This window comes from Balaenoptera ricei, chromosome 1, assembly GCF_028023285.1.
Source record: "Balaenoptera ricei isolate mBalRic1 chromosome 1, mBalRic1.hap2, whole genome shotgun sequence".
Lineage (NCBI taxonomy): Eukaryota > Metazoa > Chordata > Mammalia > Artiodactyla > Balaenopteridae > Balaenoptera > Balaenoptera ricei.
Genome location: NC_082639.1, coordinates 160,047,941 through 160,073,867, shown reverse-complemented (window position 1 = coordinate 160,073,867; position 25,927 = coordinate 160,047,941). Strand labels below are relative to the sequence as shown.

Here is a 25,927-nt window from a genome sequence, read left to right as displayed (position 1 = left end):
AAATAAGACTAGGAGGGAGGTTTTGGTGCTTTTTTAAAAAATTATTTTATTTTTTTGCCTTCAACATGTATTTAGCATTACTCTATACTTGGCATTGTACCCAGCCCTGAGGATTCTGAATTGAATAAATGTGGTTCCCACCCTCCAGAGTCCGGTGGAGGAGAAAGATGCATAAAACCAACACAAATTTATGAACTCTTTTTGATAAGAGTTAATGATCAAAGGCCCGAGCAGCAACCCACCCACTGCACACCAGGCCCCTCCCTTTAGCAACCCCCAGCCCCAGCCCGGGCTGCAAGCCAGCTGAGGGTGGAGAACCACCCAGATGCCTGCAGAGCAACACGCCAAGTTCCAGACCCTTTCTCTGCCCACACATCTCTGCCAACTGTTTGGAGCAAAGGAAAATAACCCAGTTTGGGGAAAGACATAAAAATGACAGTATTCTTTCTTGATCCTTCTCCCTCGCCACGTCCCAGCCTGGGAAAACCTGTTAGATGCTTCTTGAGAGGGTTTCTAAAGGCCATTATTGGCTTCCAGTTAAAGTGGGTGAGTGTGTGTATTGAGGCGGGCTGGCTTTCGTTGACCATGGAGGTTTGGGACCCAGTTCGAAGTCACAGAACAGGTAGAGACAAAAGACAGTCAGTCATTTCTGGTGTCTAGAGCTTACTGAACAAACATGGATTGAGCCCCTGTTGCCAGGGACCAGGGTGGGATGTTGAGTCCAGAGCTCCAGCCTGCTAGGGGCACCGTCATTACACAGGACATTGGGGAAAGCTTCATGGAGGGAGTGAGCTGAGTGTTGCAGGCTGAGAGTTTTCTGAGTCAAGTAGAGGGGTTTTTAAGGAGAAAGAATTCCTTGCAAACTTAAACACTGACCTCAGACAGTCAAGTCTGGTGCCTGTATGTAAACCTCATTCACTCAGATGTGCTCCAGTATCCTGACTGCCACCCGCTCTCCAGCCCCATTTTATCCTCGGATATGCCCCCGCCAAGTAAGGTGTCTGCTGTCTAGGGAGAGGCAGGGTCCAGGGGCTCTTTTTCTGTCCCCCGGGTTCCTGGGGTTCAGGCTCCAGGCCTGGTTTCTGCCCTTGTCTCTCCTCTCTCACAAGCTGCAGCCTGGTAGCTTGGCCCCTCACTGCTGTGCCACGAGGGAGGCTGTTAGAAGCACAGCTCAGCACGGGGGCAGGTTGGGTGTGTCTCTCTGGAGCAGCAGCAGGAGCCCGCTGGGCACGGTCAGGATCGGTCAGGACCAATCTCCCCTGAGGCCAAGGGCAGCCATTTCTCTGTTGTGTCTTCCCCACGGTCGGACAGACTGTGTTGGCTCCTCTGAGGCCCCATGTGAGAAGGAGAGTGTTGGCTCTGCCCAGATTGGCTGTGTGACCTTGGTCAAGTCAGTGGACGTTGACCTCCTATTTGTTCAAGTATAATCTGTACTCTAAGGTCTGTCCGAGGCAATATGTGTGAACACACTTTGTGAGCTGTAAAGCACAGCACTGGTGTGAAAGGCTGTTACTTTGTGGGAGTCCTGAGCCCCCATGGTTAGAACAGGGAGGCTGTCTCAGAGTTTACTTTTCAGGCATCATCTTCCAGATGGGGATTCCTAACCTGGGGTCCCGATGTTCTGCAGGGAGTCCTGGTGGCATTTGTAGGTTTTTTGAGAAAGTACGTTTTCTGGGAAGATGATGCAGAGCTTTTCATCCGACCCTCAAGAGAGTGGACAAGTGAAGACCTGTTGAGAGCCACTGCCTGAGCCTTGGGCTTCATCCCTGGGGGTCATCTGCCAGGGAACCCCGACCCAGGAAGGCCGAGGGGCCTCCGAATCGTTGGAGGCAACAGTCACGCAGGCTGAGTGACCTATGTGTACCCACTCAACAAGGACATGTCTAAACAGCCACATGAATCCAAAATCGCCAAGGAGGTGTTTGCTGAGCCCAAGTTCAATGCAGGCCAGCAAGACAATAGAGCTCATGGGATCTATATCATGCCAAAGTCTAGGAGGTGATTGATTGTTCTGTACTGTTCTCTATGTTGGCCTGATTTTGACTGGAATGCCAAGTCCCATTCTAGATACCATGTTACTATAAGAATGCAGATAAATGGAAATATTTCCAGGGGACACAGGCCAAGCTGTCAAAATGTCTTGAAACCAGTCTTAGGAGGAATGACTAAAAGAACTGAGGGTATTTGGCTCAGAGCAAAGAATTACAGAGTAGATGGAGACTGCGAGTGGACATTAAATTCTTGAAGTGCTGTCTAGTGGATTCTATAGGGAGGCAGATAGTAACTCAGTAAAAGGAAATATTTTCTAACAGTGAGCTTCATGGGGTGCTTGGACTGGAACTCCCCACTACCCCACATATTTGGTCTTTTGGAAGGGAAGAAATTACAGGGTCTAAGCTCTATCCCAGAAGAAGAGGAAGAAGAGACAATGACCATTCCTCCCGTGGGACTCAGGGAGAATGGGTGTTGCCTTGTAGAGGGGAGAAGGGGCAGGGCAGGGAACAGCAAGCCAGATCTGGGCCGCTGTGGCCTCTGCCTGCTTTCACAAAGGAGTCTTCTCTGACTGCCTGGATCAACTGTGGTCGAACCCCTTCCTCCATGGACCCTGCTGTCTTGCACACAGTGGGGAGCAGGGCTGGGTGAGGAGAGAGGAAGCTGATGGCCAGAAAGGCTGGTCTCCAGCCCCGTTGAAAGACAGGATGGGCTGTCCTAGGCAGGCCAGAGGGGTGGGGATGGGAAGATGGCTCACTGGTGAATCACCCATGGCCATTGTCTGCTCCTGCTCCCTCTGGGGAGGGTTGCTGGGGGAGACAAGCCTCTGGCCAGCTGGGCCGATGAGGACAGGTTTCCCACTCCTGTCCTCACAGCTCTTGGGGCCCTCCTGGCCCACCACCCAGCAGGGGAGGGCCTGTGAGTTGGCCTTGGATGGATGTTGAGGGGAGTTCGTCCAACTCCGCTCACCCTTCACGAAGGATGGGGGTCCCACAGAGGAGCCCAGAGACGTGGTCTGCAGGGGAAGCTGCCCGGCCCTGTCTGGCACAGCCGAGGAATCTGGCAGGCGTGCCCCCTCTCTAGTGACCTCACCTGAGCCTGCCAGGCACACCCTCCCTGCCACACCCTTCCTAAGCCTCCTTCCAAACCTGCCCTCACCCAGCAGGCCTGTCGAGCACCGCGCCCCACCTCGGGGCCCCAGGGGAGCCTAGGGAGAGTGAGGTAACTGCGGGTCAGCCCCTCACCAGGGCCTGGTCTGGTCTGAGGCACAGGGCTGGCCTCCTGCCTCCAGTCGAGTCTGGGTCCCTGATGACTTCTGGGGTTGGAGGTCACAGAAGTGCAAAATGACAGACTGTCAGGGTTGTTATATATATGGAGAAACTGAGGTCTGCAGAGAGCAGACACAAGCAGCAGGACACCCAGTCTGCAGTGGGAAGCTGGGGGACCTCATGACAGGAGACTGCTGCCCTCCTGGCTCCGGCAGGCCTCTGACTTGGGAAAAGTCTGAGGTTTAGAGCCACCTGACAGTTCTCCTGCTGCCTCCCTTGCTTCTTTGCTTTTTTGGACCCATATGAAGGTGTTCTGGAGCGTAGGAGCGAGGTTAAGAAAGGGATGGCCCTGTGGGGTCAGCAGCGTGGGCTTTGGAGCCAGACAGACATAGGTTAGAACCCTGGTTCCTGCCACCTCCTGCCAGCAGGACCTTGAGAAGTACCTAGGTCTCGCTGAGCCTCAGTTTTCTCATCTGCAAAATGACAATAATTACTATCTCGAAATGCAGAATGTGTTACATCTATTATCTCATTTAACTCTCACAGCAAACAGTTTGAGGTAGATATTATCTCCAACCTTCAGATGAGAAAACTGAGGCTCAGATACATCGTGCAGGATCTCGGGAATCCTGATGAGTGGTAGAGCTGGGACATAACCTGTGACTGTCTGATCCCAGGGCCCGCGCTCTGGACCACTCTGCTATTCTGCCGTGGCCTCCGAGGATGGCTGGGAGAAATGACGGGGGTGAGGTAACAAGATATAGCGCCCCTTCCCCAGGACCTGATGAGGTGTCGCAGGGAGCAGGGCTGGGTGAGGGAAGAGGAGAGAGGGGCTTCTGGGTCCAAAGCAGAGGCCACTGCGAGGGTCCCGGGCCTGTGGCACTTCGGGTTAGTGGAAGGGGAGGGACCGGAAGTCTTCTCGAAGGTGGATGAGGGCAGAGCCAGTGAAATAGAGATTCTGTGGTTAAAGCAGCCCCTCAGTGTCGCTGAGACCGTGGGGCTGAGGGAAAGGCAGACTCAGGAGGAACACGTGCCAAGCTGCTGGCAGGGCTTTCCCCTGCGGAGGGACAACATTTTTACTCTCCAGCCCCCATATTGTTTGCATTTTTTACACCGACTGTGCATTATTTGAATTTTCTTTTAAAGGAAAAATAAAGGCTAGAAAGATGTATGTCAAATGCTAATAGTGGGTGGAGGGCATCATCTGTGACTGAAGTTCCCTCAAATTTTCTACGACAAACATGTATTAATCATTCTCAGGAAATATTATTTAAATGAGATTATACATGTCAAGTGTCTGGAACAGCACTTCTGCCATGATGGAAATGCGTTCCATCTGTGCTGTCCAGTACGGCAGACACCAGCCACACGTAGCTCCTGAGCACTTGAAATGTAGCTAGTGCAGCCGAGGAAATGAATTTTTAATTTTATTGAATTTTAATTAACTTACATTTCATTTTAAGTAGGCCTGGCCTTTGAGGGTTCAGTAAGACAGACAATGGATGATGATGCCGGGCTTTATTTATTTACTTTGGCCGCGCCACGCGGCTTTCGGGATCTCAGTGCCCCGACTAGGGATTGATTGAACCTGGGCTGCGTCAGTGAAAGCCTGGAATCCTAACCACTAGGCCACCAGGGAACTCCTGAGGCCGACCTCTAGAAGAAAGTTTGCTGCCCTGTCACCATCTGAGCCCTTCCTGATGAGTGCCCTCTTCCCTGCCCTCTCTTTTCTCCTCGGCTTCAGAGCTTCCTCTACCTTCCTCTACTGCCTCCCCCTCAGCCACCTTACCTTCCTTCTCTCACCCTGTACAGAGCACAGGGGTTCCTCGGCCAAACCCCTCCAGGTGTGCTTGCCGTGATGTGCACAGCTGCAGGTGAGAGCCCAGGCTCAGCACCGCCTCACTGTGGCAATCTCAAGCAAGTCACCACCTCTATCTGGGCCTCAGTTTCCTCATATGTATAATGGGAGTCTTGGCCAGAGATTCCATAAAGGCCTCATGGCCCTTCACCTAGCTGCTGAGGTCACAGGCTGGGATCACTGGGCATGGCCAGGGGTACTGGGCACTGCTGAGCAAGAGAGACCTAAGTGAGGTGACAGAAAGGACTGTCTGGCTGGAAGGCTTATGAGGTGCTGGGATGGGCGAAAAATGTGTGAAGAAAGATGTGTCATCGAGGGAAGAGAACTTTGCTAATCCAGCTCCCCTCCAGCAGCTAGCTGCTCCTTCTTAGATCATAACTTCGTTTTAGCAGTTACCAAGCTCCGTTGTCTTTTTTTTTTTTTTTTTTTTTTTTAATTTATTTTCGGCTGCATTGTGTCTTCGTTGCTGCCCGCGGGCTTTTCTCTAGTTGCGGTGAGCGGGGGCCACCCCCTGCTGCAGTGCGCGAGCTTCTCATTGCGGTGGCCTCTCTTGTTGCGGAGCACGGGCTCTAGGCACGCGGGCTTCAGCAGTTGTGGCACTCGGGCTCAGTAGTTGTGGCTCGCGGGCTCTAGAGCACAGGCTCGGTAGCCGTGGCGCATGGGCTTTGTTGCTCCGCGGCATGTGGGATCCTCCCAGACCAGGGCTCGAACCCGTGTCCCCTGCATTGGCAGGCAGACTCTCAACCACTGAGCCACCAGGGAAGCCCTCTGTTGTCATTTTTTTACCTCTGTCTTCCTGGATAGATTTTGAGATGTTTGAAGAGAAAGAGTTTGTCTAGTTCACCTCAGTATCCTCCATCTCTTACATAAAACATGTTCATGTAGGTTTGATGAACAGATGAATAAATTGTTCCTTTGGATCCTCCCTAGGCTTTTCCCTCTGGGGTTGGCATTAAGCTCTGTGGCTCAAAGGACTTAGCCTTGGGAAAAAATAGAAAGTCAATGAAATTTGTAGAAAATTTTTTTTCCCTTTCTGCCTCCTTGAAAATGTTTTTTCTTCAACCTCTCAAACCCTAACCTTCTCTTTCTCTGGCAGAGTAAAGAAAGTGTTCAGTGGGATAAACGAATTCATACTAAGGTGTGAATGGCTCAAGGTTTACCCCTCGTAGGGGCACCTGCATTTGTACATGTAACAAGCAACGCTTAGCCTACCTGTGGGTGTCAGGCTTCAGCTACAGCTGCGGTGGCGTTGTCAGCAAGCCTGGGTTTGTCCTGGGGCAGCCATTCACCAGCTGTGTCCATGAGTAAGTTCCCCTCATCTTTCTGAGACTCGGTTTGCTATCCGTAAGTGGAGTCTCATGTCACCTCTCTAGCTACCCACTAGGGTTATGGTGGAGATAAAATGAATCCATGTACACAAAAAGCATTGTTAGCTGTGAGGCCTTGCATAGGAAAAGGGATTGATATTGCGATGACTTTGGGCCGGGGGGGCGAGGGGTCTCCCCACACCCTCAAAATCATACCTGAACAGACCACGGCTGTGCGTGGAAGTCACCTTCCTTTTAATCTCACAGCTGCCAAGTGGAGAAGAGAACCCTGGCATTCTCTCATCTTTTGCCCTGCTCCCGGGGAAAGGTGAGAGGGAGGCCAGGAGAGCCTTTGGAGCCAAACTTGCTCTCTGACTCACCTCCAGATGCCCTCCCCCCAACCTGGGCGTCCAGCAGTGAGGACTCCCCACGGTTAGAACACCGGTCCGGACTCCTCTGTCTGCATGCATTCCTGCTCACAGACCTCACCCAAACCAAGCCGCCTCTCCACCACACCGGGAGCCTGCCCTTGAGTCTGCTTCACAGAGATACTTCCTGGATTTCCCAGAAACTCACTAGCTTCGTCAATCTCTCCATCCTAAATTCTCCATTTGTGTGGAGGTGGGGACCCTAAAGCCCAGAGAGGTTGCATGACCGTCTCAGTATCACACAGCATAGTTGAGTGTTAGCCCCCAGGTCCCTAGACTTCCGGATGGTCCCAGATCTTCCTGAGGAGAATGCTCACCCTTTCCCTTCTCTCCCCAAACTCCCCTCACCTTCCCTTTCTCTTTCAAGCACCAACACCCCTCTGAAACCCCCAAGTCCCATAAGTTCTGGAGTGGGGGTTCCCTTCCCCTCTTCCCTCTCCCTCTCACTGGAGTGGCCTTAGAAGCCCCTTCCCCAGGTATCCTGCCCTCTGGGGTGTAGGCTGGGCAGTACTGATGCCTGAAACACCGCATATCCCTTCAAACCATGTAACGATGCCTCTGTCTCACCTGCAAGCCCAGAACCTGACCAAAACTATCTGCTTGGGACACTCTCCCTTCTTGCCTCTTGCCCATCCTTCAGTGCTCTGAGAAACCTCCCCAAAGGTCCCTATCAGAGTGGAGCTCTCCCTCCCTGGACTTCCCACCCCATCCCCTGCTGCAGCATTTATCTCTTCCTGCCTCTGTGTTAGAGGGCTGTGTGTGTGTGTGTGTGTGTGTGTGTGTCCCCATGTGTGTGTGTGTATGTGTGTCCCCACTAGGCTGTGAGCTCCATGAGGGCATGGACCATGTCTTACTTTTCTTTGTGTCTGAGTGCCTGGCACAGAGCAGGTGTTCAAAACTGCATTTCTTGAATTTCATTGAACCTAAAGCTAGCGGTTTGGGTTACAGGCTACCTGGACTACAGGCTGCCCATCTCTGATGAGAGCTCCAAGACCAGCAGAGAAGGAAATGCAGAGGAAGGAATGGGACCCCTGGTCAGCCCCTTCCTCCTCAGCATCCACGCTGCCATCGCTCAGGTCTTCCCATCCTTGGCCTGGCCTGGCCCTGCCTGGCTGAGAAGATGAGGGGGGGACCAGCCAGAGACATATAACAGGCCTGTGCTGGTGACTTGTCTCTTGCATGAGTTTATTTAATGCCCAATTTCGTGGGAAATCTTCTCCTCCTCACCTCCACCTCAACTCTGGGTGCCTGGGGCTGGGCTCAGGTAGAAAAAGAACAAAGGGACCCAAGAGAGTGGTACAGAGAGAACTCAGCCTTCCTGTAGGAGCCCAGAGATCAGAGCGCCCAAACCAGCTGGAGACCCAGATCTTTCTAAAGGATTTACTTTAGTCTTCTCTTCAGTGAGCTGAAATCGCTACAAGAACCACCAGAGTAAGGCAATTAAAGGACCTTTAGGCTGGGAGGTTGGCCGGCAGCAGGGTCCAGGCACCCAGAGCTTGTGGAATCTCCTCCGGGTGCTTTTGGAAGCACAGCCAACTTGGTGGGTGGCTGCCTTGGGGGCAGGGCCATGGCCGAGGTGGTCTATTGAGCACCACTGGGCCCCTCATCTTGACAGTTAGACTTTGGAGGGCGGGGGAACCAAAGACAGGGATCGGCTACCGGGGAGGGAGGGAGGGCTCTTCTGCGAGGACCCGCGTGTGGGAAGCAGTGCCGCCGTCACCGACCTAGACTGTCCTTCTAGCTAGCTGGGTGACTCAGGTCCTGCTGGCAGGTCTGGATGTGCTGGGACAAGTCCCAGCCTTCCCTCCCTCTCCACCTCTGTCCCCGCACGCGTGGTGGAGGCCGAGCCTCCTCCTTCCAGCTCCACTGGGGGGTTGGCTACAAGCCTTCAGCCTGAGGGGCCACTGCCAGCCACTTTCTCAAGCCCTGCCCCAGGCCTGGCCCCGAGCAGGTCAGAGCCCTCTGTGGGGACCCCAGATGGCCCAGCAGCATCCTGACAGTTGTCTCCCTTAGGGAGAGAGGTCTGGGAACCTGGGGTGCAGGCACCCATATGTGACATCTCCTCCGAGCCTCACGAATGCCCTGCCACTTGGGCAGCCCAGGCACCCTTATTTCGACGAGGAGACGGAAGCCTGCAACCTCACAGCCAGCGCTGAGTGGCTGAGCCTCCACTCAAACCTGGGCCTGCTGATGCTGATTCCTGAGCACACACCTGGGCCCGTGGTCTGGAGGAGCCTGGGCCCCAAGCACTGATATACTCACAGGACCCGGGTGGAGGCAGCCGGCCTGGGCCAGGCAGGCCTCATCCAGTCCTGTCTCAAGCTGGGGCCTGACTCCCTGGGACTGGGCCGGCTTTGTCTGCAAGTCCTAGAGGAAAGGTGTCTGGAATAAGCAGGCTCTCAGCTCGCAGGGAAAGGGAGCTGTGAGGGCCTCTACTGAGCCTTCAGGAGTTGGAGGCCAAGACCTCCTCAGTCACCCTCAGCCTTGCTCGTTTCTGTAGGGTCTGCCTTAGACGTCTCTGAGCAGTTCTGCACTTGAACATCCCCTTGGCTTCAGGAAGGAGGAGGAGTCATAACTTGCCTTGGTTAGTCCCTTATTACGTTCTAGGCACCAGGCTAAGGTGTGACACGCAGAATGTCCTCTCTCCTGCACCCCAAACCTGTGAGCCAGATGCCATTTGCTTTCCTATGGGCAGAGGAGGAGGCTAATCTGAGACTGGAACCCTGTCTGAGGTGAGTGGCAGCACTGGGACTGGAGCCCAGAGCTGCAGGCTCCAAAGCCCAGGCTCTTACATTGGAAACCAGACCTCACTTAAGGGCCCTGTCACTGACGGGGGCCTGCCACGTGGATCCATCCAGGCGTCCCGGCTAAAGCTCCCCTCCTCTCCCACCCTGTGGCCCCAGGTCTTTCCTCCTTTGCCTCCCCCTCTCCCCAGAATCACCCTTGAGTCACCTGGAGGTGCGGGGGTCAGGTCACTGCCCTCTGCCCCGTGCCGTCTGAAGGCTTTGGTGTGGGCCCAGGCTGCACCTGCTGCAGTGCCACCGTTTCCACAAGGCTGGCAGGTAGCACCAGCTCTGCACGGGCACAGCAAACATGGCACAGCAAATACGCCGGCTCCAGGACAGCCAACTGCCCGCCAAGTGCTGCTGGAGCACTACCGCACCAAGCAGAGATGAGTTCTCAGCTGCCCCCAGCCTGGGCCACTGAGGCTGCGGGAGTGTGCTGGCCTGGCTGGGCCCTCTGAACCCCAGGTGTGGGGCTGGGACCTGCAGGACGGACCCCCGGGGAGAAAGCCTGCCCGTTGGTCCTGCAGTCTAAAGGAGGGTGGTCCCCTGCAGAGGCCACCCTGACTCAATGTCTCGCCCTGTGACCCCTGGTGGGAGGGGCAGGCAGGTCCAGATTGGAGCAATTTGTCCCCTTTTTACAGAGTGGAGAGAGGCTCAGACATAAACAAGGAATGGCAGTGACTGTCAGAGGAATGAAACCCAACTCCTAGTCGGGGCCTGGGCTTAGCGAGAAGCCCCTTGTCACAAAGAGGCAAATATAGGGTCTGCCTGTTCCGTCCTTTTTTGCAGAAGATGGCTCTGTAGCCGGGGCTGATGTTCCCCTCTCCTAGGGCTGTTTACTTTGCAGCCTCAGGATCAGCTGAGAATGTCATCCCCCAGCCTCCCTCTTCCCTCCTCCCTTTCAGTGTGGACTGTGGCAGGCAGTGACATTTAAGAACCAATGCAGGGAAGGCACCTGACCTTGGGGAGGAATGTGGGAAATGTCTGCAGCCTGGAGCAGCCACCCCCCACCTGGGGCCCAGGAATGTGGGCTCCTGGCCCAGAGCCCGTGGCCCCCAAGGGAGGTGTGCGTGTGGTTGAAAGAAATGGGTGGTGCAGGGCCCAGGAGTGACATTGTTGGAAGGCCCTGTAAGGTCACCTGGTGAAACTCCTACCCGGTTATAGAGGGTGAAGATGAACCATCAGTGCTGCCCTCCTGCCAGCGCCAGCACAGCACCCTCTCTGATCCAGTTAAGGGCACAGTCCCTGACTCCTAAAGTCCCCTAAAGCCCAAGGTCATGGATACATCTGTAACCTGACTTCTCAGACCTACAGAACCACAGAATGTCAGAGCCCTTTTTTTTTTTTTTTTTAATTAATTAATTAATTTATTTTTGGCTGTGTTGGGTCTTTGTTTCTGTGCGAGGGCTTTCTCTAGTTGCGGCAAGCGGCAAGCGGGGGCCACTCTTCATCGCGGTGCGCGGGCCTCTCACTGTCGCGGCCTCTCTTGTTGCGGAGCACTGGCTCCAGACGCGCAGGCTCAGCAGTTGTGGCTCACGGGCCCAGTTGCTCCGCGGCATGTGGGATCTTCCCAGACCAGGGCTCGAACCCGTGTCCCCTGCATTGGCAGGCAGACTCTCAACCACTGCGCCACCAGGGAAGCCCAAGAGCCCTTTGAAATTAGCAGCTACTGCATCCATCCATATTACAGATGTAGAAACTGAGGCCCAGAGAGATGGGAATTGACCACAGGTGCACTAATTATGGGCCAGGGGTCTGGGGTAGGTGCTCTCCCTACAGCCCTCCTGCCTTCATGAACTGGGGGCATCTCCTTCTCGCAGTAGGGAGACTCAGGTGGGCCCACTGAGCTCCCACAGGGTTCCTGCTGGGAATCCAGTGCCTTCTGTGGGTGCCCTCAACTGTCAGGGGTGGGAAATACAGTACCAGAGCAGACACTGAGGGCCTGGCCTCTATGCTCAAGGCAGGTGATCTCTGCTCTGGCTGGACAGAATTGAAAGGCCAAGCTAACGCCAACAGATGCTAGTCTTTGGAGCTGAACCCTAAGAAAGTGCTGAATAAGGACTCTGCTGCCCTCCTGTGGCCATACCTGGGCATGACTGCTGTCATCGAGGCCTCCAGCTGCTTACGTTCTCCAAACTAAGGAAATCTCTCCCAATTCCCCTCCTCCTAGAAAGCACTCCAGCGGGGCTGGATGGGGTGGACATCATCTCACCTCCGTATCACCCAGGCCAGAGCTTTGGCTGTGGAAAGCAAATGGGAAGGGTGGATGACGCTTTGTTCCATGTCAGATCCTGGAGGATGAAGGCCGCAGGCCAACAGGTGAGGTCCAGTCTGTGTTACCCAGAATGCTTGAGTGTTGGGAGAGACTCGGTGGTTTCCATGGAAACAGCCTAATCAACCAACGCTAGACGGGATGGTTTGAAAACTTAGAGGATATTTATTTCTCGGGAAGGTCCACAACAGCTGGCAGGCACTGCCCTCCCCTGTTCCAGGGGATTTCTCTCTCCTTTTCCGAGAAATCCCCTCTCTTCTTGGAAGTGCGCTTGGGGAGGCTGGGATGTGAAGAGAAACCATACACAACACTCCAGAGCCTTAAAAAAAGGAAAGCAACAGACAACCTCCCCCACACAAATACACACATACAGAATAAACAGACGTAAAAAAAGAGGCTGAAGCTCTGCTTGGGAGAGTGGGGCTGGGCGGCTCTGCCCCACCTCCCCCAGCCAGGAGTCTCCAGATCTAAATGGCATGGAAGTGCCTGATAGCCAAGCAGCAGCCCTGGCTTCAGAGAGAGGACCGGGGAGGGAGGTGGGGGGGGACCTCTCCCTGGAGCTCAGGGGGATAAGGGACAAAGGAACAAATAAATAAATAAATAAACAGAACCCTAAGAGTTTGGGCTGAGGCTCGGGACCCCTGGGGTCTCTTTCCCTGAAAAGAGCAGATCCAGGGACAGGCAGAAAGAATAACAGGGAACACACAAATCCAAAGCCACACCCAACTGGCCTCCAGAGCCTGCATCCTTCAGATCCCAGAAGGGCCCAACCCAGAACCCAGCCTCAACCCAGCTCTGGAGGAGGGAGGGGTGAGCTGGGGAGCTTCCCCAGGGCCAGTGGAAACTCTTGCCTTCATCCTGACCATCTCCACAAAGAGGGAGCCGGAGCTGCCTCCAGCATGGGCTGTTCCCTAGGAAAGCCAAGGCATGGCCCTCTCCTGCCCCTCTTCTCATTGGCCTTCCTGACCCATGGCATCTGCATCAGCTGGGAGGAGCCCTTGTGTGACTGTAAATAATCAAAACAGTCCATCCGGGTGTCCTCTGCTCCATTTGGCCACCGACGCCCCCACCACCTCCAGCCAGGGCTACACTTACGGCTCCCTTCAGGCCAACAGGGAGGAGGCACTGGACAGAAGAAGCAAGGACAGAGAAGGGGGCAGAAGTTGCTGGAATGGACAGTTTGGGCAGGAAGCCCAAACTGGACATATGAAGAAGTCCAAGGACTCGGGAGTCCCAGGGTCCCCCCGGAGAAGCATGGCCAGCGGGGGGCTGGGGAGAGCACGGGGTCGGGACAGGCCGGCCGCTCAGCTGGGCAGTAGCACGTGCTGCAGGAGGTAGGTGAGGGAGTCCCAGTGCTTCCAGAGGAGGAAGAGGACGAGGACCAGGAGGGCGGTGCTGGTGATGCGCAGGCGGGTCTTCATGAGGGGTGTGATGAAGTTGGCGAGAGTGGACACGAACACCAGCAGCACGGCCATGAGCGCCAGGATCACGTTGATGAACTTGCCCAGCAGCGCCCGTGCGTTGGCGTTCTCCACGCCCTCCAGCTGCACCACCTGTTGCTGTTGCTGCTGCAGCTCCAGCTTGGTGACCCGGGTCAGGCAAGACTCCACAGCCTCCTGCAGGGACACAGGGGTGGGTGCATTGGAGCTCAGGGCGGGCAGACCCCCAGCCTAAACCCTACCTGCCCCTCAGAGGAGGTGACAATGCTGTGCCCCCTCCGAAGGCCAGGCAGGGTAGAGGGTGATCAGCTGCAGCTAGGGGCCCGAGTTCTTTAATGATGACTATCTGGGGAGGCTGGTGGGAAGTGGAAGTCTTGACTAAGGGGAAGGGGTGGAACCAGCCCACTCCCAGATTCCTCTTGAGGCTGCTGTACCTGGATGTCCCGGGCCCTTTCGTAGGACTGGTAGGCCACCTTCTCCTCCATGCTGGCCAGCTCCTGCTTCAGGTTGGTCATCTCATTCTGGTGAAGCTCGGTCAGGTCGTTGAGCTGCTCCTCCAGCCGCTCATACCTGGCAGAGGGAGAAGGTATGACACCAGTGCCAGCTCCCCAAGCCTCTTGTCTCCCCCCAGGATCAATTTCACTCATTCTCAACAATGACTCAACCCACCCCAGGTGTCCAGCCCTGTCCAATTTTAACAGCAACAACAATGAAAGCTACTACGTACACAGCACTTCTTATATGCAGGCTCTGGGCTAGGCACTTTAGCCACATTATCTCATAGGATCCTCCCCACAAACCTTCAAGATAAGTACTAGTGTCATCCCCATTTTACAGATGAGAAGACTGAGGCATAGAGAGGTTGAGGAACTTGCCTGAGATCACAGAGCTCATGAATGGAGGAGTCAGGGATTGACTGACTTCAACAACCTCGGCCCTTAAGCCCTGGGCTAATAGGCTCTCTTGGGTACCAGGGACACAGGGATATAGAGACACAATCCCTGCTCTGAAGGCACAAAATATCAGAAGATGACTACTATGTGGGGGCGGGGGGGGGGTAGTTAGTTTTCAGGCAGGTTTCCCCCTCAATTTTCCAAACCTTCTTCACATATATGAAGAAGAAAAAGTGCTAACTAAAGAAAAGATCCCTAAGAATCCCAAGGAGCAAGTGCCAAATGCCACACGAGAGGCGCAGAGCAAAAGCAGAGCAGACAGAAGGAAAGGAGGGGACAGGCTGACTCAGGACCCTCGGCTGGATGTTCACATGGACCATGCCAGACACCTACATACGGTGACTTTACAGGTTTGGACTCAATCCTCACAAACCCTATGAACAGGGATTCACGTTATTCCCGCTTCACAGATGAGGACACCGGGTACGGAGAGTATTAAGAACTTTGTTCAAGGTAAAGAGTAAATAGTAGAGCTGGGATCTGAACCCAGGTAACCTGGCTCCAGAGTCAGTGCTCTTAGCCAGAGTCTCTCCAGATAAGAGGCCATGTAGCTGGCTCCTGCCTCGGTTTCCCCTTTTGTACAACAACCATGTAATCATCAAGTAGGGATGCTCAAAGCTCCTGAGACAGGCAGAGCCTTCCTTCCACAGGCCCCATAATCCTAACTTCCAGCTGCCCTGGAAGCTGGTGGAAGGGTCCTCGGAGCCTCTTCCTGGCCCCTTCCAGCAGCCCAGGACCCTTCTAGATGCTCCCCCGTCTGCTGCTACCACCAAGTGTGAAAGCCGGTGCTCGGCCCCTCTCCCCAGGGGTGGGCCGGGCGGCACACACCTGTAGCGCTCCTCCTGCAGGCACTGGGTCATGTAGGTGTAGTCCCTCTGCAGCTGAGCCTTCAGGTCCTCCATCGAGTCCTCCAGGTGGGACTGGCCCTCCTTGATCTCCCGCAGCTCTTCCAGCACAGCATCCAGGTTTCCGGGGGCTCCGTACAGCATGTTTGACTTGGGGCTCCCCAGCGCCGCAGCGGGCCCGGCCCCCGAGTTGCTGCCCGCCCCGGCCGAGCTGGCGCTGGCGCTGGAGCACTCATCGTCGCTGCCGTACTTGGGGCTGGACACGAGCGTGGCACTGCCGCTCAGCGCCCGGGCCGCCTCCTCGGGGGGCCCGTCGTCCAGAGGGTCCTTCAGGTGGGCGATGTTGTCAGCGCTGCCAAACTTGTTCCGGATGAGGCTGGCGAACTCCCGGGGCTTGGACACCACGGCGGTGTGGGTGGCCTGTGAGAGGCCCGAGAGGCTGCCCTTCACGCCCTCCACCACGCCACCCCCAAAGCCGCTGATGCCGGCGCGCATGTTGGCGCCCACGTCCTTCAGGCCCTGCTGCATGTCCCGCAGCACATCCTTGGGCTGCCGCGAAGGCCCGTTCTGCTCGATCTCCTTCAGGCGCCGGCGGTAGTGCTCCAGCTTCTTGTGCAGCTGGGCGATGGTCTGGGCCGACTTCTGGTTCTTCTTCTCGAACACCTGCTTGATGCGGGACACCTGCTGCTTGTCGGCGTTGTTGGCGAGCTTCAGGTACTCCGCCACATTGTCGTCCCGCGCCTCCTGCTCGATCTTGATCTGTTCTGTGATCTTCAGGATCTTCTGGTGCAGGTGGTCGATGGCGGCCTTGGTCCGCTGGGGGTCCGGGGCCCCGTCCGGCACGTCCAGGCTGATGGGGCCATCGGTGTCACCATGGCCAGGGCCGCCAGGGAGGCTCAGGGCCACGAGGTCCCCCTTGTCGACCTGGGGAAGAAGGCAAGCAGAAGAAGCGTAAGTCAATCAGGAAACCAAGGGAGGGGGCCCACAGGAGTCTCTCGTGTGTCCCTGGACAACTCTGGACTTGGTTTCACTGCCTAGAAAACGGATGTAGGACGAACAGGAAACTTTTAGAGTCCGAAAGAATAACGGCAATGACAACAGGATTCCCTCACAGCTGCCATTTAGGAAGGGCTTGCACATCTGCTATTTACCCAACCCCCACAACAAGCCTAAAGTGCAGTCCAGGCAGACCTGCTCCTCCTTTGGCCCAGAGAGTTCAAGCACGTTGCTCAGGGACAAACAGCTTCAGGAAGACAGAACTGGCAGCCCAGAGCTCTTTTTGCCCCGTCACACGGACCCAGCAGGTCCGAGGCTTCACTGCAGTCACGGGGTTATTCCTCAGGGATGAGACACACTGCCCCTCTGGACTCAGCCCTCCATAACGCTCCTGCCTGGAGCAGGCCTCTCCCTCAGAGCTGACCAGAGCCTACACTCGGGCCCCATGCAGGCACAGGAAGCACTCCCCTGCCCCCTCCCCACCTGGGCTTCCCCAGTGCAGCTCAGCGGGGCACCTGCCTCCGCGGACACCTCTCCCAGCCCTGCCCTTACCTTCCAGCTCCCTGGAGCCATTAGCAACCTCTTCCGCTTCATGATGGCGGGAGCACCCAGCCCTGCCCGGTCTCCCAGGACAGGGAGAGGAGCACACCCCCACCTGCCTGCTGGCTGGGTCCCCAAGGGCTCGAGTCCCAGAAGTAACCCACAGGCTGAGGGAAGCAGGGCCCAGGCTGGGGGCCTGGGGGTACCAGCCATCCAGCGTGGAAGGAGGTGAATGTGCAGGAGGGTGAAGACAGCGCCTTTTCCTCGCAGGCAGGCAGGCAGGCAGGCTTCCTGAGTGCATCAGGGTGGCACAAAGAAAGGAGCAGAGAGACTGAGAAAGGATAGGGGGCAGGGAGAGAGGGGAAGGAAAGGTCACAGAAGATAGGAAAGATGGGAAGCAAGGTCGGATGAAAGCAGGCGGGCCTGGAGCCCCACTCTCCCAGGGCCAGACCCGCCTCAGCCTGTTGGAGGACCACTGTCCACAGCCGAGTCCCAGTGTCTTATCGCCATGCAACAACGGAAGCAGCAGGAAATGGCTCAACCCCATGTATTTTTACACACAGCACACCCCTGGCCGGGTCAGATATTGCTCTTTTTGTGTATGCGGGGGTGGGGGCAGGGTGAGGTACACATGGGGGAAGGGGTTAAACACAAAGAAAGTGGCCCCAGCTCACAGCTCACGCACCGGAAGCAGCCCGTGCCAACTGCAGGCAGAAGTCACTGGGCTCCATTTCTGCCGAGGTGCAAAATTATTGGCAAACACTGTTAAAAACAACAGCCCTGCCAAACTCAGGAGCCAGGGGAGGGTGTCTCCTCTGTGGGCTTCCTCTTCAGCCTTTTCAGGTCCCAGTTCCACTGGGGATGCTGGGTACAAAACCCATCCCTTCCCATACCTCCTGAAGTCAGGACTTTCCTCTGACATGTGTTTTGGGTCTCCCCGCATGTCCCTTTGCCCTCTGCCAGGTGCTGATACCTTCAGGACCTTGTATATCAGAGGAGCCAATTCCACAGTCTCCCTTAATGACCTGTCCCAAGGTCTACTCGTTGTAGCAATCTGACTTCAAACTGCATCATGCAGTGAAACCCCTTCTTCCTGTGCTGTTCCCTGCAGTGACAGCAAACACCCCATCTCTCGATTTTCCTGACCCTCAGTATTCCCCCCTGTAAAATGGGGGTAATCATATCTACTCTCAGGCCTTTGGTGAGGGTTACACAAGATGATGTCTAGCAAGCACTCGGCACGGCACAGGCAGACAGAGGCACTCATCGGTGCTGTCTGGATCTGGCAGCGCAACGTTTTTTGTGTGTGGCGGAGGAAATGAAGTTTATTTAAAAGATTATACTAAAAAATTTGCTCAACATTGATACCATGAGACAAAATTTAATTCTATATGCAACACAAAGCTTTTAATATTAAAGAACTTGACCCCTTTATAAGGCCGCTGTGCTTTCCAAAGGGAGTCAACACTTTCCCTCTCTTCCACCCTCTTTGTGGGAGAAAGAATATCCAGAAAATGAGTTGGGATCTGGCTGCCTCACTGCCCGATGCTCAGCTAGGTTGTGGGCTCATCTTTATAAAGAGGAGAGTGTCGGTCCCACCTACTTGGAGGAGTGTGGGAGGACCTAATGAGACACGGACTCGCTGTGAAATGCAAAAGTGCTTTGGACTACGAGGGAGTGTAAAAGAGCAAATTTGCTGCCTGTCTTGGCTCCAGTCTGGCAGCTTAGAGCCTTTTACCCTTCAATTTGGTGGCTGTCTGGCTTACAAATAGAAAAGCAGAGTTGAAGCTGGCTGTGAAATCCCCATGAATGAGAGAACAGACACTCCGGGAAAATCAGCAGGGCCTGGTGGTGAGCTGAAGTGGGCTGGGGTCCCACCCGTTTCCCCACCGCCCGCCCCTCTTCTCTGCCCTGGGGCCCAGACTCAAGCCTGGGGTTCCTGCGGCAGTACCCCAGCTCCTTCCTGCCCCTCCACTGGGTCTACAATGCCTGGAGCCTCTGGCTGGCTCCAGTCACAGAACATCCCTCTTTGTCCCTGCCCCCAGGGAGTTCTCCACTCCCTGCCCTCCCCAAGCTCACCCACCCAAGGCTGCAGCGCACTTTCAGGACGAAAGGGACACAGGGTGACCAGGGAAGAAGAGCCAAGGAGGCTGCAGACAGACAGGCAGAGGTACAAAGAGAGATTATGCTTTAACAAAGGAAGGAAAATTAGAGCATTAGAAGAAAAAAGATGAGGAAGCTGTTAAGAGGGATGAATCAAGCAGAGCATGAGGAGAATGAGATTTGCTCACAAAAAATAAAAGAAGAATCGCAATGGGACAGGATACAAGGCCCATGCAGGGCAATGGAAAGGGCACTAAGTGTGGAAGCAAACACCGGTTTAGAATCCTGGCTCTGTCACTTACCAGCTGTGTGCCCTTAGATATGTCATTAACTTTTCTGGGACTCAGCTTTCTCATCTAGAAAAAGGGGGTATTTCTACCCACCTCAACGGATTGTCAGGAGGATAAAATGAGACCGTGAAGGCAATGATCACAGTACAATCTCAGGGCACACAGCAGGTGCTCAGAAACAAATCACAATCAACTGACACTTCACATCCACTAGGACGGCTATAATTGAAAAAGGAAAATAACAAGTGTTGGCGAGGATGTGGGGAAATCAGACCCTTCACACCTTTGCTGGCGGGAATGTAAGATGGCGCAGCTGCTGTGGAAAACAGTTTGGAGGTTCCTTAAAAAATTAAACATGGATTTGCTTTATGACCCAGCAATTTCACTCCTAGGTGCAGCCCCAAGGAATTGAAAGCAGGTATTAAATAAGTACTTGTACACATATGTTCACAGCAACACTATTTACAATAGCCAAAGGGTGGACACAACTCAAATGTCCACTGATCGTTGGATAATGGGTAAGCAAAATTGGTAGAGTCACACAATGGACTCTTATTTGATTATAAAATGAATGAAGTACTACAGGCTACAACTATAGGCTACAACGTGGATGAATCTCAAGAGCACTACACTAAGTAAAAGAAAACAGATACTAAAGGCCACATATTGTACAATTCTACTTCTATGAAATGTCCAGAATAGTTAAATTCATAGAGACATAAGGCAGACTAGTGGTTGCCAGGGGCGGGGGAAGGGAGAAATGGGGAGTGACCGCTTAATGGGTACAGGTTTCCTTTAGGGATAATGAAAATGTTCTGGAACTAGATAGAGGTGATGGTTGCACAACCTGGGTGTGGAAGGCCAGGGCCCTCAATCTGCTGGCCTAGGTTGCAGGGCCAGCCCACGTCCTATTACAGAGTGGGTCTGCGGGAGGGTATCTGGGTCCTTCATTTTATGGGCACATTTTTAACACAGCAGAAGCTCTAGCTGGGACTTCCCTGGCGGTCCAGTGGTTAAGACTCTGTGCTTCCACTGCAGGCATGGGGCACAGGTTCGATCCCTGATCGGGGAACTAAGATCCCACATGCTGCTCAGCACAGCCAAAAAAAAAAAAAAAAAAAAAAGGAAGAAGCAGCTCTAACTCACTCACTAAAAAGAGGAGCAATACAGATCACTGAACTCCCGGTCACTAGCAGGTGAAAACTCCCAGGGTCCCCCAGCCTGGAGCACGGCAGTGGGTGGGCTACAACAGGCACTGCTGTTCCTCTCTCGAAACTGACACAGAGCCTCACACGGTCCAGGCCACCCAGCCCTGTGTCCATGCCCAGCCACCAGCACCATGGCCTCCTTACCCTACTCTCCTGCCTGAGAGGGGCCGGACACTCCGCAGGCACCTGACCCCAGGAGGAATCCCTGTGCACAGGGGGGCAAGTTCTAAGAAGAGGAAAAACGTGGAGAGTGGCCCATGCTTCTTCCATGACCCTTATCCACACAAGGCAACCCGGAGGCCGGGTCACGCTCCCTGCTCAGGGTGCCCACCAGCCAGGGCTGAGGTCACTGACACTATTCTACACAGACAGTGATGTCCGAGAAGTGCTGATGAATGTTCTGGAAGAGCCAGAGCTGGGACGTTGTCAGAAGTGTCCAGGGCACAACTTTCCCTATTCGTCTCCCTGCTCTGGCGAGACACACCCCTGGGAGCACCCCCTCCACGAGGCTTCACAGCCCCTCAGACTCTTCTCCCTGCCCGCTTCCAGCAGAGCTGAGCAAAGCCGGATTAGGCGCTCTGCCAGATTACAGGGCTCCCACCTCCTCCGGGGCCTGAGCTCACATCTCCATGTTAACCCGGCCAGACACAGGACATGGGTCTTCCTCTCACACACTGGCCCGGCAGCCTGGGTCCCTGAGGCAGACACTGTTGGGACAGAAGCATCCAGGCTTACATGAAGCTACTCAGTGCAAAGGGGAAGGACGCTAGCCATGTAAGTTGTGAGATGTGAATCATGGATCTATTGCTCCAGCAACAGTACAAACACATTATAAACATGCTTCAAGATGGACCACATCAACAATCACACTTGCAAGGAATGCGTACTCCACACCTGCACTCCCAGGTTCCCAGGAGACCGCAGATGGCTCCCAGCCTGTGACTCCCCTCCCCCAGGGACAGGCAGCCCCTTCCTACATTTACAAAGTGCTCCTGTCAGGGTCCCCAGAGCAAGCTGACACAGAAGATGATTCCTGTCCTAGCTACCTGCTCAGGGGTTGGAAAGCAAACACTAAGGTCACTCTTGGGAAAAAAAAAGAGGAGGGCTTCCCTGGTGGCGCAGTGGTTGGGAGTCTGCCTGCCAATGCAGGGGACACGGGTTCGAGCCCTGGTCTGGGAAGATCCCACATGCCGTGGAGCAACTAAGCACGTGAGCCACAACTACTGAGCGTGCGCGTCTGGAGCCTGTGCTACGCAACGGGAGAGGCCGCGACAGTGAGAGGCCCGTGCACCGCGATGAAGAGTGGCCCCCACTCGCCGCAACTGGAGAAAGCCCTCGCACAGAAACGAAGACCCAACACAGCCAAAAATAAATAAATTAATTAATTAATTTAAAAAAAAAAAAAGAGGAAAGAAAAGAGCTTTGGGGCTCCTATGCTTCCCTTTAGGAGAGCAGGGTGGCCCTGTCATCCCGGGACAGGTGGCCTGTGTGTCGCCTCCCAGGGCGGAGAGCAATGGAGTCAGGTGTCAACCCTGCTTTGTCTGTAGGTCTGACCAGATGGGCCGAGGTCCATGCAGGGTGCTGCTCCTGGGCTGCAGTGACTAAGAGCCCTGCGGGTGAGTGTGACAGGCCTGTCAGGCCCGGGTGACTCAGCAGAGATGCTTCCATCTGCTGACTTCTGGCCCTGAGACTCTGATTTGAGCACCCTTCTCAGGATGGAGAACACACAGATTCCCCTCTTCTACTAGTTCCCCGAGGAAAAGGGAGGTAAGCCAGGCCAGGATGGAGAGGAACAGCCATAGCCAGCTAACACCCCGCCCCCTGCCCAAAGAGGCAGTGTGACCCTACAATGAAGCTGGGAGGGAGGCAACCTGACATCTCCCACACCAACCTGATGTCCCAACCAGAGCAGACTGGGAAGATTATGCCAACCCTTGGTCCTTAGCCAGGGGCTGCCCCCATTCTCCCAGATACTGCAGGCCCCGGCTCTGGCTCTGGAGGCGTCATCACAGCTAACCCAAGCCAGGTGGGGGAGGGGCGGGGAGGGGCAGGAACAGGCAGGGGGGGTGGGGAGGGGAAGGCACCAGCTCATCCAGTGGTTCCATCGGTGCCTGGGAGCCCAAGTGGCTTTTCTCCAGAGGACAGGGAGGCAAATGCTTAGATAAAGGGGTACACGTGGAGGAGTATATATTATACATATACACCTGGGTCTGTTCCTTGGGGAAGAGTAAGATGAAAAACTCCTGCAGTGAGACCCCAGCCGCCACACGAGGGAGTCAAGGGCAGGTGCGTGAGGGACCTGGCTCTTCCTGCAGTGCCCCTTCCTCGTTGCATGAGTGCCCTCAGCGGCTTTACAAGGAATTTTACGCTGCTACAAGGGACTGCAGGGTGCAGAGTCCATACAGATGAGGAAACTCACTCTCGCATCCTTTCATGCAGCACCTACGACCTCCAGGCAGCCGGGCACTGGGTGGAGGCTTCAATCAGCCTCACCTGAAGCCAGCAAGTGCTTCCTCCCACCCTGATCCTAAGGGTGACTCTTCCTGGCAGAGTCACACTCCTCTCATCTAGCCCTTGGATTCCAGTCCTTTCTGATAGGTCCACCCCTTGGCTCTGGTCAAAACTACAACCTCGGCTCAGCCGCCTCATTCCCTGCCCTGCTGAGAACAATGCCCTTTTGTCCACACAAATGTCCTGCTGTGCGGTCCCCTCTGCCTCCTCATACCCACACCCTGGCTGGAACCCCGGGGCTGCCCTCCCACCTTGGCGCCTCCTTTATTCTCAACCCTCCAAATTCTCCCACAGCTCTAAGTACCCAGCACTTTGCTCCTTCCGGACCCTCCTACTGGGATCGTGCTCACTGGCCCTCCACATTCCTCCCTCCCGGTCACTGTTTCTCCGTAGACAGAGGCAACCACAACCAGGAACACCCCTTCCGCTTAATTTCATGTCAGCTCCTCTGGCCCCACGCGGAGTGACGTCTGGCCACTGGTTTCTGTAGGTTTCTGTGCCAGGGCTCCCTCACCAAACCCCAAGGGCCCTGCCAGCACCCGTCAGCCTAAGCCTGGAGGCCTGGTGTTTACCCCTCCTCCCTTCTCCCATCTCTATAATGGAGAGAGAAGAGGAGAGGGGGCCACAACCCAAGAGACTGGAGGGGAGCACAGCCCGCCTGACGAACTGCAGAAATGGCTTTCTTCCATCCCCCAACCCCACCCCCTTCCCTACCAGGGCCTCACCTGTGTGGGCACCGTTTCCCAAAGCCGTGCTGGTGATGGGGTACCAGGGGCCCTGAGGCCCCAGCTTTCTGCAGGCTGTGCCAGGCCCCCGGGATCACAGTCCCTGGGCAGCACGGGGCTTGCCAAGGAAAGCCGGGGTCTGCGAGCAGGTGTGCCGGAGCTCCCAGGCTCTGCAGCCGCCATCTCCAGTCTGAGGCCCAGCCTGGGGATTAGGGGCGGATTGCGCTGGGAGATTTCCCCCTCCCTGGGGCTCATGGCTGCTCCTTCCCATCTGGGAGGAGAAAGGGAGGATCACCAAGTGGGTGCCCTCCTCCACCCTGCCCATCCCCAAGTCCAGCTGTTGCCACTATGAGTCCAGTGTTCATGAGGACATCCAGGTGTGACAGACAGCAACGCCTGCCTGGGGGGCAGGTCGGGGAAGCACATGGCAACACGTGCACCTGCATCTTTCACACAGCTGGATGGATGCTCCGCCCCTGCCTTCCCCTCCCCTCCTCTCCCCTCCCCTCCCCTCATGCACGTACACAAATGCCTCTCACTGTCAGAAGCCCCTCTCACAAACAGGCACAGTCCCATGAACTCCCTTCTTCAGCCTCAGAACAGAAGTGGACCTCCTAGCCAGGCTTCCAGGATGGAAGCGAGCTCTTCAAAGCCAAAAAGGCTGGAGCCTGGAGCCTGCTAACACAGCCAGCTCAGCCTGCAGTCTTCTGCCTCTTTCCCTGCTGCCCTGTCCATAGGCTGAAGGCACCATCACTCCCAAGGCTTCCTCCCTACTCTAATAACTGCCTGGAGGAAGCAGACAGCAGCCAGCCTCACCAGGGGATTTCCTCTTCTCTGAGATCCTAGAAATCGACTTTCTGCTCTGGACACCGCTGAAGCTACTTCCCCGCTAACTTCTGCTTCCCATTCGTCACCCCCCCCCCCCACCTCGTCCCCCGCCCCAACACTCAGCAAAAACACCCAAGATAAAACATGGATGGTAAACTCACAGCCGTCTCTTCCTCCTTGGACTTCATCTTGACAGTCCCAGCAAGAAATCCCGTGAGCGGCCAGCAGAGGGGGCCAGAGGCCCACAGTAGCAGAGAGCAAGCTGTGAGGAGGGTGCCGGGGTGGCCAGCAGAGCTCAGGTGTCTGCTGGGTCTCTCTAAGGGCAGCTTCCCACAGCAGAATCACCAAAGACGACGCAGATTCTGCACCCACTTGAGCCTGGTGAGAGACTCAGGGCTTAAATATTAAGGATCGGCATGGATCACGCTGACGGGGCGGTCCAAATTCAAGAAGGTGCACAGAGATAAGGGCCCAGTGCTATCTCTAGGGCCCAATGCCAGGGCCCTCAGCCAGAACACCAAAAGCAGAAGTCCCCACACCCTAGGCTCGTGGAAACCTTACAAACATTTGTGGTGGCAATGACTTGGGGTTTGTGAGGACAGGGGTCTAGCAAGGGCACAACGCTCAGGTCCCAAGTTCTGGGGCCGGCTCAAGCATAAGCAGTCAGGGACATGTGGGGTCAGGGACACTTCTGGCAGCTTCCCACATCTGTAAATGACCTCCCGCCTATGGTACTTGAGTTTTTTCTTTATGCTCTGGGCAGGTGCACTGTTCCTATTGCATAAACAAGTCTTAGGTCTTAATGCTCCCAGGAAGGCAGGGATCAGATCTTAACTATATCCGGGCCCTTCACTGCGTCTAGCATAAGACTGACCCTCCCTAGTATTGACGTCTGTAGATGACTGCCTGATCTATCCCACTGAGCTGAGATGGAAAGCAGTCCATCTACTGCAGTCTGTCCTAGGTAGCCACGGAGGCGGCCTGGTCTTCTCACACTCAAGACATCCCTCCTCTGCCCCCCTCCTCTCCAGGCTCCGCCAAGCTAACATTTGTAACCTTTTCTTACAAGCAAAACAGGGGGAGGAGAAAAAGGAGAAGGCAGTAGCAGCAGAAGCCCAGAGGCGAGGAGGGGGCTGAGTAAGCCGAGCCCTGGGGCTCTCATGACACCTCACAAGGTCTCACTCCCCAGCTGCCCAGGATCATGAAGGCTCAGAAGCACCAGAAAGAGGTTCCTTCGAGGCCTCATTGCACCACCAAGATGACCCTGAGGTGGTATCTGGCATCTCCCTAATGGGAGGGTTCAGCTCCCCTCCAGGGACAACTCACCCATCAGCACAGTAACTGAAGGACAGGAAAAAGGGGGGTGGAGCTCAGGGTGAACCATTAGTCTGCTAAGAGAAAAGGGACAAACAGGAACCAGGGGATGTCTGCCAGGCAAACCAGCAGGAGAGAGGTCCCTTTTCCTCTAGAGTATGTTCTTGTCTTAACATGTCTGAAACGTTCCCAAATCTGCCAAGGATGTAGAGCTTCCTGCTCTGGGGGTGGGAAGCAGGAGCCCAAGGTGCCATGACGTGGTGG

General features: G+C 55.2%; 1 protein-coding gene across 3 annotated transcripts in view; it reads right to left on the bottom strand.

Moving 5' to 3' along the window:
- Positions 1-13,021: 13,021 nt before the first annotated feature.
- Positions 13,022-25,927, bottom strand: part of TMCC2 (transmembrane and coiled-coil domain family 2) — a 140,372-nt gene continuing 127,466 nt past the window's right edge. For all 3 annotated transcript variants that reach the window (XM_059904740.1, XM_059904733.1, XM_059904748.1), the window contains 3 exons: positions 15,132-16,072; positions 13,785-13,920; positions 13,022-13,527 (listed from right to left, as the gene is read on the bottom strand). In XM_059904740.1, coding sequence (XP_059760723.1) covers positions 13,216-13,527; positions 13,785-13,920; positions 15,132-16,072 — 1,389 coding nt within the window. In that variant the 3' untranslated portion in view covers positions 13,022-13,215. The remainder of the gene's footprint in view (positions 13,528-13,784; positions 13,921-15,131; positions 16,073-25,927) is intronic.